The sequence below is a fragment of the Megascapheus bottae genome, chromosome 16 (genome assembly GCF_031878675.1).
Source record: "Megascapheus bottae isolate mThoBot1 chromosome 16, mThoBot2.hap1, whole genome shotgun sequence".
Lineage (NCBI taxonomy): Eukaryota > Metazoa > Chordata > Mammalia > Rodentia > Geomyidae > Megascapheus > Megascapheus bottae.
The window spans coordinates 22,083,389-22,096,823 of record NC_143524.1 but is presented as its reverse complement, the minus strand read 5'-3'; the positions used below and the strand labels follow the sequence as shown (position 1 = coordinate 22,096,823).

Sequence of the window (13,435 nt, the reverse complement as noted above, 5' to 3'; positions counted from 1 at the left end):
ACTCTACCACTAGGCCAAACTCCCAGCCCCTCATGGGGACTTTTCTGCCAGGGCTAGATTCAAACTGCAATTTTCAAATCTCAGCTCCTGAGTAGCTGGGATTATAGGCATGAGCTATTAGCACCCAGATCCCTAACTTAGCTTAGCTTTTCAAGAGTGTTATTACGACTGGAGTGTTATTATCCTAGGATAATTTTAACAAAAGAAAAAGGGAAACAGAGAAAGCATATACCTATCTAAATTATTTAGAACAAATGAAAACACATGATCTTCATCTCCAAGAAAAGTTTTCAAAACAGTTTTAAAATATTTTCCAAATTACCGTACATTGAATCACTTACTAGTCAAAATAACTTTATTTTTTACTTTCCATAAAATGCCTTTTCTCTTTGCCTTCTGTGAATACTAGGAACAATGTTATACTATTCATGGAAGAAGGATGCAATATAACTTAATATTATAATATTTGTCTATTTTTATTACCTGTTTTTTCAAACCTTCCATTGCTTCTTTGTGTTGCTTTACTAATGCTTCCTTTTCATTTAGGAGAGTTTCCTATTGTAAAAATAAGAAAAAATTAAACCCAGATCCTATTTTATTAGTTTAAAATATCACTGGATCCACAAGTTAAATAAAATTAAAATACATTTTATGCTCTTAAAATGTAATTTTAAATAATGGCATTGCAGGGAAGTGGATGAATCTAGAGCGAATCATGTTGAGTGAGACAAGTCAAGACCAAAGGAACAGAAGGCACATGGTATCCTTAATATGTGGCTATTAGATCCAAATAGTACAAGAGCGAGGACTCAATATTTACATACCCAATGCTATAGACATGGTATTGGAAATATAAACACAACTACATGGACATAAAAACCTATGACTCTATAGATATAATGTTTTATTTCATAAATTAATATACAAACCCTTAGTCTAATTTTGATTATGTTCTAAAAACTAATTGCCTGTGATTATATATAGAGATTCCCTTCTTGAACACTTGTTTGTTAAACATGTCATTTGAAATATGATGTAAAAATCAATGTTAATAAATTCTTTAATAAAAAATGTAATTTTAAGACAATCTGGGGAGTTTTTGTAATTGAATCATGATATAAAATTTTGCTTTCATGAGCATCTTCATGATAAAACACATTGCTTTAAATTTTTTTAGACTCTGCAGATTTGGGAAACAATTAATTGGTAGAGTTCCTGTCTAACAAACATTAGGACCTGAATTCACTATATTAATAACAACAGCAGCAAAAACAATCCTTAGCAGAAAGAACAGCACTGGAAGAATATCAATACCAAACTTGAGAGTATGTTACAGAGCTATAGTAACCAAAACAGCTTGGTACTGGCACAAGAACAGGCCTGACAACGAATAAAATAGAACCGAAGAGCCAGAAATCAATCTACAGACCTATGGCCACCTAATCTTGATAAGGGAGTGGGGAAAAAAAAAGAAAAGAAAAAAAAACAGAAGAAAGACAGCCTCTTCAACAAGGGGTGCTAGCAAAATTGGTTAAGCACCTGCACAAAACTAAAGTTGGATCCTTCTATGTCACCCTGCATCAGGATTAACTCCAAATGGATCAAACACCTTGAAGTAAAAGCAGAAACCCTGAAAACTTTATAAGAAGGAATAGGAGGGCCGGGAGTTTGGCCTAGTGGTTAAAGTGCTTGCCTACCATGCACGAAGACCCAGGTTCGATTCCTCGGTACCACATACATAGAAAAAAGCTGGAAGTGGTGCTGAGGCTCAAGTGGTAGAGCTCTAGCCTTGAGAAAGTCCAAGGACAGTGCTCAGGCCCTGAGCCCAAGCCCAGGACTGGCAAAAAAAAAAAAAAAAAAAAAAAAAAAAGAAGAAGAAATAGGAGATACACTAGGTCTCCTTGGCACAGGCCAAAACTTTCTTAATAAAGACCCAGAAACACAAGTAAAAGAAAGTTTGGACAAATGGGACTACATTAAACTGCAGAGCTTCTGTATGGCAAAGGACATAGCTAGCAAGTTAAATAGAGAGCCCACGGAGTAGGAGAAGATCTTCACTAGCCATACAACAGACAAAGGCCTCATATCTAAAATATATCAACAGCTCAAAAAACTGAATCTCTCCAAAACAAATCTTCAAAGAAGCAACCATCCCATTAAAAGATGGGCTAAAGGCTTAAAAAGAGACTTCTCTGAAGAGGAAATAAGAATGACCTATAGACACATGAAGAAATGCTTGACATCTCTGGCCATAAAAGAAATGCAAATCAAAACAACTTTGAGATTCCATCTCACTTCAGTTAGAATGGCCATGATCAAGAAATCTAATAACAACAGATGCTAGTGGGGATGTGGCCAGGAGAGACTGCTACTACTCTGTTGGTAGGAGTGTAAACTCATTCAACCACTATGAGAAGCAGTATGGCAATTCCTCAAAAGACTAAACATACAGCTCCCCTATAACCCAGAAATCTCACTCCTTGGCATTTACCCAAACGTCCAGAAATAAGGACGTACTAAAGCCACTAGTACAGTGATGTTCATTGCCGCGCTATTTACCATAGCAAAGATAAGGAACCATCCCAGATGCCCCTCAGCAGATGACTGGATCAAGAAGATGTGGTACTTATACACAATGGAATTCTATGCTGCCATCAGAAAGAATAACATTGCACCATTTGTAAGGAAATGGAAAGACTTGGAAAAATCATATTAAGTGAAGTAAGCCAGACCCAAAAGAACATAGGCTCAATGGTTTCCCTCATTTGTAATGATTAGTACACACCTAGGACTTTCCTAGCAGAGAATTACAATAGCTTAAAACCTAGGTATATAAAGTCATATAGGATGAAACTAAATGAAAAGATCTTTAGGATATGGAAACAAGAGATTTATCTTGTGTGATTGTTGTTCTTAATGTACCATGTTATTTCTCTTCTCTTTTGTGGCCCTTTGGTTAATTTCATTCTGTTACTTTTTCTGACTTGGTTACCTGGTATATTGTATATAGGTTTATTTGTTTATTTGAAATAGAAAAGGGAAGGGGGAAACAAGATGATTGGGAAGGGTTGTGGAGAGGGAAATGGGGACAAAAACAGGAGAAGGGGTATCAATGTGTGAGAAGTAATGCACATATTACCTGGTGAATATAACCATTCTGTATATTATCCCGACGATAAAAAATTTTTTAAAAAAGAAACTACCGTAATCCCCATTAAAATCCCAAAGACATTCTTTACTGAAATAGAAGATATAATTCAAAGATTCATATGGAACAAGAAAAGACCTAGAATAGCCAAAACAATTCTAGGCAAAAAGAGCAATGCTAGAGGTATTACAATATCAGACTTCAAACTCTACTATAGAGCCATAATAACAAAAACCACTTGGTATTGGCACAAAAACACACCAGAAGATCAGTGGAACAGAATAGAAGACCCAGAAATAGAACCACATACCTATAGCAACTTGTATTTGACAAAGGAGCCAAAGATAAACAGTGGAACAAACACAGTCTATTCAATTATTGGTGCTGGCAAAACTGGGCAGCCACATGCAGAAAACTAAAAATTGACCCTAGCCTTTGGCCATGCACAAGCATTAACTCAAAGTGGATCAAAGACCTCAACGTCAGACCGGAAGCTATGAAACTGCTACATGATAAAGTAGGGAAACTCTGGAACTCAAAGGCACAGGCAAAAGATTCCTGAACGGAATCCCAGGGTCACAACAGATTGGAGAGAGACTCGATACATGGGACTACCTAAAAATAAAAAGTTTCTGTATAGATAAAAACATAGTTGCAAAAGTAGCGAGACAGCCAACCAACTGGGAAAAGATATTCACCAATAATACATCTGACAAATGCTTAATATCCAGTATCTACAGGGAACTCAAGAAACTAATCCCCCCAAACCCAATAAACCATTCACTAAATGGGCAAGGGAACTAAAGAGACACTTATCAGAAGAAGAGATTAAAATGGCAGAAAAGCATATGAGAAAATGTTCATCATCTATGGTCATAAAGGAAATGCAAATAAAAACAACCCTAAGATACCACTTTACCCCAACAAGAATGGCCAAGATTTTGAATTCAGACAATGACAGTTGCTGGCAGAGTTGTGGAGAAAAAGGAACCCTACTACACTGCTGGTGGGAATGTAAACTAGTTCAGCCACTCTGGAAAGCAGTGTGGAGGTTTCTTTAAGAACTGAAAATAGACCTTCCCTACAATCTCGCTATACCACTTCTGGGCATATACCCTGAACATCATAACCCAAGATATTATAAGGACACCTGCTCAGCTATGTTTATCTCTGCACTATTCACAATACCCAGGCGATGGAAACAATCCAGATGCCCTACTGCAGATGAATGGATACAGAAAATGTGGTATATATACACAATGGAATTCTACATAGCCAACAGACAAGATAAAATAATGGCATTCGCAGGGAAGTGGATGAATCTAGAGCGAATCATGTTGCGTGAGACAAGTCAAGACCTAAGGAACAAAAGGCGCATGTTATCCTTAATATGTGGCTATTAAATCCAAACAGTACAAGAGCAAGGACTCAATATCTGCATACCCAATGCTATGGACATGGTAATGGAAATATAAACATAACCATATAGATATTTAAAAAAAAGAAAATACCTTTTATCCAAACTACAATTGTGGTTTAAAAGTAGATTTGGAGCTGGGAGTTTGGCCTAGTGGTAGAGTGCTCGCCTAGCATACACAAAGACCCGGGTTCGACTCCTCGGTACCACATACATAGAAAAAAGCTAGAAATGGTGCTGTTGCTCAAGTGGTAGAGCTCTAGCCTTGAGAAAACCAAGGACAGTACTCATGCCCTGAGCCCAAGGACAGGCAAAAAAAAAAAAAAAAGTAGATTTTTTGCAAAACTGAAGGTACCACCATGTTTTATTTCCACTTTTTTAATTGTTAGTATAAAAGTGATGGAAAGAAAAAAGCCAGGGTCGGTGGCTCATGCCTGTAATCCAAGCTACTCCGGAGACTGAAATCTGAAGATCAGGATTCAAAGCCAGATGGGCAGGTAAATTGGTGATACTCTTATCTCCAATTACACCCCCCCCAAAAAGGAGAAGCAGCACTGTGTCTCAAAGTGGAAGAGTGATAACCTTGAGTGTAAACGTTCAGGGCCAGGGCCAGGAGTTTGGCCTAGTGGTAGAGTGTTTGTCTAGCATGCACGAAGACCTGGGTTTGATTCCTTGGTAACACATACATAGAAAAAAGCTGGAAGTAGTGCTATGGTTCTAGTGGTAGAGGACTAACCATAAGAAAGCCCAAGGCCAGTGTTCAGGCCCTGAGTTCAAGCCCCAGGACTGGCAAAAAAAAAAAAAAAAAGCTCAGGGCCAGGGTAAGGAGTTTGGCCTAATGGTAAGAGTGCTTGCCTAGTATGTACAAAGACCCAGCATACAAACCCTGAGTTCAAGCCCTTCAGCTGACGCATGCATGCATGCATGCATACATACATACATACATACATACATACATACATAAAGATGAACAGATAAACGTACATTTCTCTTTAAAAAATGTCTTCCCTTCTCTCATTTTCTCCCAGATTTTCCTCTCATCCCTACCCACAAGTTATATAATTTCAACAATGTCTAATGAATACCACCTCTGTTCCCCTCTTTTCTCTCCATTTCTATGCTCCTCTTACTCTCCCAAAGACAGATAAGTAAATGAAGAAGACAAAAAGGGAAAAAAAACAAGGAAGGAAAAAATCTCTTATTTCCATTTCCTGAAGTTCATTTCAATAAATATTTTATATGACCAGATGGACATAGGCATTTCATCTTGGTGGTCCTTGGTATTTTTTAATGCCCATGTCATAATATTTCTTTGTCTCTTCCTCCTTTTTAGATGGAAGGTATATATGTCTTTAGATCCAAGAAAATTATTAATTTTTTTCCTTGTGTTTTTACTAAGGTTAATGATCCTAATCAGTTAAACTCTCATCATCCTAGGTCTAAATATGAAAGTCAAGTGCGTGGCTCTTGCCTGTAATCCTAGCTACTCTGGAGGCTGAGATCTGAGGGTTCAGTCAACACAGGCACAAAAGGACCTGAGACTCTTATCTCCAACTAACCTCTAGAAAATTGCAAGTGGGTCTTGGCTGGAGGGTAGGGAGGTCACCATGAGCTGAAGAGCTCAGGGACAGGGCCCAGGCTGAGTTCAAGCCCCATGACCAACAAAAATAAATTAATTAATTAATTAATTAATTAAATAAAATAAAAATTACTTTCACACTTTCAATATTTGTTTCAATATTTCCAAATGATACATAGTTTTAATCATTTTAAAGTTTATCTTTTTTTTTTTTGTCATTTGTCGGGCTTGATCTCTGGGGCCTGGGTGATGTTCCTGAGCTCTTCAGCTCAAGGCTAGTGCTCTACCACTTATCCAGAGTGACATCTCTGGTTTTCTGGTGGTTAACTGGAAGTAAGAGTCTCATAGACTTTCATGCCCAGGCTGGCTTTGAACTGTGATCCTCAGATCTCAGCCTCCTGGAGTAGCTAGGATTACAGGCATGAGCCTGGCCAAGTTTATTTTGTTGTTGTTGCTTGTTTTTGCCAAGTTTGAATCGTTGTTGTTATTGTTTGTGTTTTTGTCAGTCGGTAAATAGTGGGACTTGAACTCTGGGCCTGAGCACTGTCCATGAGCTCTTCAGCTCGAGGCTATCACTCTACCCCTTGAGACACAATGCCACATCCAGCTTTCTGGTAGTTATTTGGAGTCTCACGAGGCCAAATGAGGGGCCCACCTCTGTAATCCTAGCTACTCAGGAGGCTGAGATCTGAAGGTCTGGATTCAAAGCCAGCTTGGGCAATTAACCACCAGAAAACCTGAAGTGGTACTGTGGTTCAAGGGATGGGGTGGTAGCCTTGAGCTGAAGATTACAGGGACAGTGCCCAGGCCCAGAGTTCAAGACCAAAGGGGATAAAAAAACAAAAGAGTCTAATGAACTTCAGTGCCCTGCCTGACTTCGAACCTCCAAGCTCAGATCCTCAGTCTCCTGAGTAGCTAGGATAACAGGCATGAGCCACCAGCACCCAGCCCAAGTTTATCTATTTAACTTCTATTACATTGGAAGTTTAGTGTTCCTATGCAGTCATTATCCCACATTTTTTCCTCTTTTTCTTCCAACAGTTACTTCACAAATGTTCCTGAAACTGATAGTATTTAAATTATTATGATTAAGTAATTATTCAGTACTGAGACATGCAGTACATCATGAGTACATTTTTAATATCATACTTTTCATTTTTCTGAAGCTCACAATAATTTAAATCCCATACCTAATTTTTTTTTTGCCAGTCCTGGTCTTGGGCTCAGGGCCTGAGCACTGTCCTTGGAGTTTCTCAAGGCTAGCACTCTACGACTTGAGCCTCAGCACCACTTCCACCTTTTTTTTCTATATATGTGGTACCAAGGAATCGAGCCCAGGTCTCTGTGCATGCTAGGAAAGCACTCTACCACTAGGCCAAACTCCCGGCCCCTCCCATACCTAATTTTTAAAAACAGTAATGCCAGCTGGCGCTGTGGCTCATGCCTGTAATTCTAGCTTCTCAGGAGGCTGAGATATGAGGATCAAGGTTCAAAGTCAGCCCAGGCACAAAAGGACCTGAGACTCTTATCTCCAATTGACCTCTAGAAAATGGGAAGTGGGGCCTGGCTCAAAGGTAGGGCAGTATCCATACCCTTGAGCTGAAGAGCTCAGGGACAGTGCCCAGGTCCTGAGTTCAAGCCCTAAGACTGACAAAAAAGAAAAAGAAAAAGAAAAAAGACACAGGTTTAGAAAAGCTATGGATGCTTGACAAAAGTTTTCAGAATTTAATTCAAAAGTTTTCCTAAAAGCCAGGCATGGTGGCTCACACCTGTAATCCTAGCTAGTCAGGAGGCTGAAATCTGAGGATCAAGATTCAATGCCAGCCTGGGCACAAAAGGACCTGAGACTCTTGTCTCTAATTAACCTCTAGAAAAGGAGAAGTGGGGCTTGGCTCTAGGATAGGGTGGTAACCTTGAGCTGAAGAGCTCAGGGACAGCCCAGGCTGAGTCCTGAGCCCAGGCTCAGGATACCCACAAAAAAAAAAAAAAAAAAAGTTTTCAGGGCCGGGAGTTTGGCCTAATGGTTAAAGTGCTTGCCTAGCATGCATGAAGACCCAGGTTCAATTCCTCGGTAACACATACATAGAAAAAAGCCAGAAGTGCTGCTGAGGCTCAAGTGGTAGAGCTCTAGCCTTGAGAAAGTCCAAGGACAGTGCTCAGGCCCTAAGCTCAAGCCCAGGACTGGCAAAAAAAAAAAAAAAAGAGTTTTCTTAGAAAAATAGAGTGCTGCCAGTGCTGCAATCAAGGAAAGAAAGAATAAGTACATTAGAGACTTCAAGAATGAGAAATAGCTTCTCAAGATGTGGCCTCCAACTCTCTTCACTTTTCTTTAAACATTCTTAAGTCCAAAAATATGAGATTTAAATGCAACAAGTACTGAAATACATAATGGTTTTATAGTCAATCACCAAATTCAGATCTTACAAAATGGATTAAAACAGAATAAACTGATAAGAAGACAAAATAAATGAATGCTCTCAGAACAGTTTTCAAGCAGAAGAAAATCTCCTGATAAGATCAAATATGTTTTGTTTTTGTTTTGTTTTGCCAGTCCTGCGGCTTGATATCAGGGCCTAAGCCTTGTCAAGGCTAGAACTCTACCACTCTGGCTTTTTCTTTTTTTTTTTTCATATATTTTTTATGTATCTGTGGCCGGGAGTTTGGTCTAGTAGTGGAGTGTTTGTCTAGCATGCACGAAGACCCAGGTTCAATTTCTTGGTATCACGTATATAGAAAAGGCCAGACATGGGTCTTCATGCATGCTAGACAATTATTTTGACAAATCTACAATTAGCTCTAGAGTATGAAGAAAGCATAACTAGTAAATTACAAGAGAAATACTCTTTCAGGACACTTGTTAGACAGACACTTGGTGGCACCAGAGAACCTCAACAGAACTTCACAAAAAATCTAACTGCAATTACCTATCAGAGCAAGGACAGATTGAAAACCATACTCTGTTCTCTTGGTTTGAGTTATTAGTTGCTGGCTTTTTAAGTAATTTATACACCTAAGTTTTTAACCAGGTTGATGTGCCCAAACATTCTAATATATGACTTTTAGAGTCACACTTTTCTTTCTTCTTCTTGATGATGGTACTGGGAGTTGAAATCAAGACCTTGTGTTTATTAGGCAGTACCTTTTTGCTTTGTTTGGGGGATAGGCTCTCACATTTTTACCAAGGCCAGGATTATAATAAGAGAACTATAATCCTCTTATTTAATGGCTGTGATCAAAAGATAACACCACAACACTGATTGGCTGAAATGAGGATCTCAGTAAGGGAAGGAGAGGATCTGGGCTAGCCATAAATATGATACTCCCAATTTCCAACTCCCAGGTAGCTGGGCTTACAAGTGTGAGACATCATGCCTGGCTATTAGTATTAAATATCATTGCATTATCCTATAAGATTATCTAACAAATAATAATAAAATAAGAAAGAACAATCATCTTACACATATTTAAGATAAACAATCATCATCAGGACAACCAGGTATACTATCATAATTTTTCGTAAAACATAAAGTAGTACAGTCTTTGATTTATCACAACTTAAGTAATAATAGGTTCTTTTTCCAACTGAGGCCAACGTAGGAAAGAATGAAAACTGAAACTACCTGTATCAATAGTTATCAGTACTAAGAATTGAGACTACTTATATGAACATGGTTTACTTTGTTTGCTTGTTTGTTTGTTTGTTTTTACCAGTCCTGGGTCTTGAACTCAGGGCCTAGGCACTATCCTTCGACTTTTTCAAGGCTAGAACTCTACCACTTGAGCCACAGCACCACTTCTGGCTTGGATTATTTTTTTTTTGTTCAAGGAAATATTTGTTCAGTAAATACCATTTATTGAATAATCTATCCTTCCCCACTGATTTGAAAAACACCTTTATCATTCACTAAATGATCTTATGTATTTGCATTTGGTTCTAGACTCTATTATATTCTCTTGAACATAATAATTCATATACATGACCAATTTATTTTTACTACAATAGCTTTACAATATCTTTAAGAATTAAATATGACTGGGGCTTGGAGCATGGCCTAGTGGTAGAGTGCCTAGCTAGCATGCATGAAGACCTGAGTTCGAGTCCTTGGTACCACATACACAAAAAAAGCCAGAAATAGTGCTGTGGCTCAAGTGGTAGAGTGCTAGTCTTGAGAAAGCCCAAGAGCAGTGTCCCAGGCCCTGAGATCAAGCCTCAGGATTTGAAAAAAAAAAGAGAGAGAAAGAACTAAGTATGACTATATCATCCTATTTTTTTTTTCATGACTATCCTTGTAAGTTTATTTACACATGAAACTTACAATCAGCCTAAGTACCAAACAGGCCTCTGGTATTTTTTAAATTGGGTGATGTTAAATATACTAACTGACTTGCAATTAGAAGAACTTTATACTTGGGGCCAGGAGTTTGGCCTAGTGGTAGAGTGCCTGCCTAGCATGCATGAAGACCAGGGTTCAATTCCTCGATACTACATACATAGAAAAAAGCCAAAAGAGGTGCTGAGGCTCAAGTGGTAGAGCTCTAGCCTTGAGAAAATCCAAGGACAGTGCTCAGGCCCTGAGCTCAATCCCAGGACTGGAAAAAAAAAAAAAGAAGAACTTTATACTATTAATTCTCATTCACCAAAAGCGTGATTCAAGTAATAGAGTACCTATTTAGCAATCTAGCAAGCACAGGAAAAAAATACGCGCACGCACACACGCACACACACACACACACACACACACGCACTCACACAGTGCAAACCTGTAGTCTCACTACTCAAAAACTGAGGTAAAAAGATCAGTTAATCCCAGAAGTCCAAGACCAGCCTGAACAAGACATACATCTCAAAGCACACAAATAATCAAAAAATTTTAAAAAGAGGAATAAATCCGTGTTTGTGTGTGTGTGTGTGTGTGTGTGTGTCTGTGTGTGTGTCTGTGTGTGTGTCTGTGTGTGTGTCTGTGTCTGTATCTGTGTCTGTACTGCTCTTAGGGCTTGAACTTATGGTTTGAGTGCTGTCCCTAAACTTTTTTGCTAAAGGCTGTGCTCCACCACCTCAGCAACAGCTCTACAGCCAGAAGGCTTTTTGGTGCATAGGAGATAAGATTCTTTCAGACTTTCCAGTCTGGGCTGGCCTTGAACAACAGTCCTCAGATGCATGCCTACTGAATAGCTAGGATTACAAGCATGAGCTACTGGTACCTGGTGAGACTTTTAAAAACATCTTTTGAGCTGTAGTTTGTATATAGTATTTACCTGTTTCTCCAGACCTGCCTGTCTCTCATATACTCCAGCTCTGGTCTTTTTTTTTTCCCTGCCAGTCCTGGGACTGAGATCAGAGACTTAGTGCTATCCTTGGTCTTTCTTAAGGCTAGAGCTCTACCACTTGAACCACAGCACCATTTCTGGCTTTTTCTACGTATGTAGTATCAAGGAATCGAACCTGGGACTTCATGCATACTAGGCCAGCACTCTACCACTAGGTCAAACTCCCAGCCCCCCAGCTCTAGTCTAATTCCCCTATTCTATATGTGCTTGTGGATCTCCCTAGGCCCCAAAGTTCTAATAACTTGAAGTTAGGTTTAAATTATGTCATTTGAATTCATAATCTGATAAGGTGCCCTTAAATTCCTGTTTAAATACATCTAAAAAAGGAACTATCAATAACTTTTTTTTTCTTTGGGTCAATCATGGGACTAGAACTCTGGTTCTGGGAGCTGTCCCTGAGCTCTTCAGCTCAAGGCTAGTGCTCTACCACCTGAACCACAGTGCCACTTCTGATTTTCTGGTGGTTAATTGTAGATAAGAATCTAAGGGACTTCAGTGCCCAGGCTGGCTTTGGACTATTATCCTCAGCTCTCAGCATCCTGAGTAGCTCTTAACTATCAATATTAACATTTCACTTTTTAGTTTAGTGCATAGAAGCACTATATAAATGCTTTAATATTAAGTTACAGAAAATCAGATACAATGCTATTGTTTTCTATCTGCATTATACAACAATATATAGTTCTAGTGCTGAGATCTCACTGCTTTCAAAATAATCTCATTCTCCTGTATCACTGTAATAACCTGTCAAGCTTAGCCACCAAATTCTGTTTTTTTGTAAAATTGCTTAACCTGCTCAACTACCTGCATGTGGTCTCATCCTTGTGGCTGTTAACTTAGGGCATCAGATGGTGACATCATATGGAGATACCACATGTATGTGATTATAACTGTGGGGTGCGTCACATCAGGAAAATGGGCTCATTTTCTGGTCTTGAAATCCAACCTGCCTGTCACCTCGTTGGGAGGCTTGGCTGTGGTTTGTGATGTAAAGTAGGCCACCTCTATCTCTGGGATTGGCCCCGCCACCCTCCCTGCCATGCCCACCTCTATGCTGATATTCTCCTGCATCCTATTTTAGCCCAACGTACTTCCGGAATAAACAAGTTCTGCTGTGACAGTCTCCCTGGCGTGTCTGTCTGTCCTCCTGTAAGGGAGGGCTGGGTGTGGGCCGCCAGTTGGCCCTACCCTTTCTCAGTCTCTTCTTAGTCGGGACGTGTTCTCCTAAGAAAGACTAAAAACCCCGACAATAACCACCTGCATGTGGTGTGTATCTTTAAAAACTCAGCCCCACCAGAAGCTCCGGGCTGTTCTCTACTGCCCGAAGGTGGTGATCAGTGGGAATGCAGTTATTCAAATGATGCCTAGTTGGAGCCACTGAGTGCTGGTGACTTTAATACTGTGGGTTCAAGTCCTGCCTGAGTGTCTGGTATAATACAACACTACTATAATGTTGCTTAGTTGCAAAATAGAAGTTTTCTGCGTTATCCTCACGGTAATATCAGAAAGACTAGCTAAAGCTAGCATCAGTGGCTCACACCTCTAATCCTAGCTACTTAGGAGGCTGAGATCCCACAGGCAAAAATTCAAAAGAATTCAACAGATAAGTGCACAAGACTTATCTCCCATTAATCAGCAAAATGTCAGGCTACAGGTGTAGCCAAGTTATGGAGCATCAGCTCTAAATATTCAGGCTGAGCAGGGCATGAAGCACCAAGTTATTTCATCAGAACTGCTGAAATAAGTAAATAAATGAATAAATGGCCTGAACAAAGCATTTACTCAGTTTTATGAAAACCCAAATATTGCCAATAATTTTAGTTGGAAATGTCCTGAAGTTTTGTTTCAAATGATGCATTACTCCTAGATAAACTTAGGAAATTTAGAAATTCATTTTAATAATAACTACAATATATAAATGGATGTTTTTTTTGTTTTTTGTTTTTTGCCAGTCCTGGGCTTG

The 13,435-nt window shown here is 39.2% G+C and overlaps 1 protein-coding gene across 3 annotated transcripts in view; it reads right to left on the bottom strand.

Moving 5' to 3' along the window:
- The window catches only part of Ccdc73 (coiled-coil domain containing 73), a 102,621-nt gene that overhangs the window by 66,850 nt on the left and 22,336 nt on the right, over nucleotides 1-13,435 (bottom strand). For all 3 annotated transcript variants that reach the window (XM_090347929.1, XM_090347927.1, XM_090347930.1), the window contains exon 4: nucleotides 484-555. In XM_090347929.1, the coding sequence (XP_090204055.1) occupies nucleotides 484-555 (72 nt within the window). The remainder of the gene's footprint in view (nucleotides 1-483; nucleotides 556-13,435) is intronic.